Below are 2,173 nucleotides of genomic sequence, written 5' to 3'. Positions count from 1 at the left end.
GGGGATGGGGGTCAGCTGCTGGAGTCCTTGGGGAACGCGGGACTCAGACTTCTGGACGGCAAATGCAGGAGTCCCGTGGACATCCAGGTGTCTGGGTGACGGAGGCCCCGGGCTTGAGCGAGACATGGACCCCCGATGGTCCCGGAGGGTGGGGACCCAAACCGGGGCAGGAGCCCAGGGCCGTGGGGACCTAGAGTCGTGGACCCACCGTTCCGGAACCCTGAGGGACACCTCTGGACTCTGGTCGGTGGAATCCACAGGAAGCCCCCTTGGGGGCGTGTGACTCTGCAGACCCCTTCCTTGGGCCTTGGTGGTGGGGTCCTGACACTGCGGCCCCCACCCCCGTCGGCCCCAGGACTTGTCCGCCTCAGTGCACGCAGCCGCGGGGCCCTTCCCGGTCCGAGGGCGCTGTCCGGCTCCTACCGTGCAGGACCGCGGGGCTCCTGTTCGAGAACCAGGGGTGGCCCTTCTGGGGTCCCCAGTGCACCTAGTCGCTCCAAAGCCCTCCTCCCCCTCTCCAGCCTTTGGAGTAGATTTTCCTTCTAAATTCTCCCCACCTCCCGCTCCCAGACTGGGAATGGGGACAAACAAAATGGGATAAAGAGGAGGGAAGAGTAACTGGCAGGGCCCTGGGGGATCCACTGTGACCCAGGCAAAACCCTCCTCCTCCCCTGACACTGTGGCTAAAGGGGCTGCTAAGGCCCCTCTCCCTCCAGAACCCCCTAGAGCCCCCTGCAGGCTGTCTTCCACCCTGGGACACCCTGCCCCTAGAGGTGGCCAGGGCCTTACCGGGCTCTCCCTCTGCCTCCTCCCGTTGGGAGCGATGCAGGACCCAAATCCAAGCCTGTGGTGCCCTCTGCTGTCGCCTCCAAGAACTGCTCCCCTGCAGTTGGAACTGTCCAGCTTTTGTGGGAACTGGCTTAACACCCCCCCCACCCCCCCAACACACCCTGGGGACTGAGCAGCAGGCCCCGGCCTGTACTCAAGCACTGGGCACCCTGTCCCCTTCCACATTAGGTATCTGGCAAAGCTCTCTTGGCCTTCACAGGCTGAGCAAATCCAGCAGGACTTTCTGGGTGCCACTGGGCACAGAGGGGCCCTCAGCCCCTAGCTTGCCTGGCACAGGGAGTGAGGTGTAGGGGGCTCCTAGGAAGCAGCACCCTGGCTCGGTTCCAAGCATGGGGCATCAGTAGGTTCATGATCGTGGAGGGGTTCCCAATGGGAGGAGTGGGTGAAGTCAGGCCGGGGGTCCTGGAAGGGAGCTGGGATGGCGGATGATGGGGTGTCCAAGTAGAGTGGGGTCAACGGGCCGAGTCTGGGTGGGCGTGTAGGAGCTGGCTGACATACAGGGAGAACAGTATTCCAGATGGGGCATGGCACATGCAAGAAGCCTCCAGGTGGGGTGCCACCAGGGCGGCCAGAGGCACGAGAAGGCCGTGACTGTCCAGCCGGGGAGGCGGGGCTTTGTGCCCGTGGGGAGCGGGGGCGGGTTTAGGGCACCGGGAGGAGGCAGGCCCAAGGTCCAGTTATCAAGGTGACCTCTGGGGAACACCGAGCGCTGGAGTGGGAAGGGTATGGGGGGACATGGAGGGCGCCGGCCCTAACTGTGACCACCCCCTTCCCAGAACCCATTCCACCTACAGCTGCACTGGGCCAGCCCCCTGGAGACGCTGCTGGACGTGCTGGTGTCTGTGCTGGAGGTGCACGCCTGGGAGGATGTCGGCCTGGTGCTCTGCCGTGTGTGGGACTCCGGTGGCCTTGTGGCCCTCTGGACAAGTCGGGCTGGCCGGGCCCCCAAGGTCGTGCTGGACTTGAGCCGACCGGACACAGGGGACGCAGGGTTGCAGGCCCGCCTGGCCCCGCTGGGGGTGCGGGCCGGGGGCTCAGCCCCCGTGTCCGTGGCTGTGCTGCTCGGATGCGAAGCGGCCACAGCCCGTCGGGTGCTGGAGGCTGCGCCCCGTGGGCCCGGCTGGCTGCTGGGCACGCCGCTGCCCGCTGAGGCGCTGCCCACCGAGGGCCTGCCCCCCGGGCTGCTGGCACTGGGCGAGGTGGCTCGACCCCCTCTGGAGGCCGCCATGCAGGACGCAGTGGAGCTGGTGGCCCGGGCGCTGGGCAGTGCAGCCCGCACGCAGCCAGAGCACGCCCTCCTGCCTACTGCGGCCAGCTGCCAGGA

The 2,173-nt window shown here is 66.8% G+C and overlaps 1 protein-coding gene across 1 annotated transcript in view; it reads left to right on the top strand.

Moving 5' to 3' along the window:
• GRIN3B (glutamate ionotropic receptor NMDA type subunit 3B) overlaps window positions 1-2,173 on the top strand; it is a 9,251-nt gene that overhangs the window by 2,377 nt on the left and 4,701 nt on the right. Inside the window, exon 3 of the mRNA XM_023520472.1 lies at window positions 1,626-2,166. Within this exon, the coding sequence (XP_023376240.1) occupies window positions 1,626-2,166 (541 nt within the window). The remainder of the gene's footprint in view (window positions 1-1,625; window positions 2,167-2,173) is intronic.

Source organism: Pteropus vampyrus, unplaced genomic scaffold, assembly GCF_000151845.1.
Source record: "Pteropus vampyrus isolate Shadow unplaced genomic scaffold, Pvam_2.0 Scaffold267, whole genome shotgun sequence".
NCBI lineage: Eukaryota > Metazoa > Chordata > Mammalia > Chiroptera > Pteropodidae > Pteropus > Pteropus vampyrus.
The sequence above is the reverse complement of the archived record's forward strand: the minus strand, read 5'-3'. Positions and strand labels throughout refer to the sequence as shown.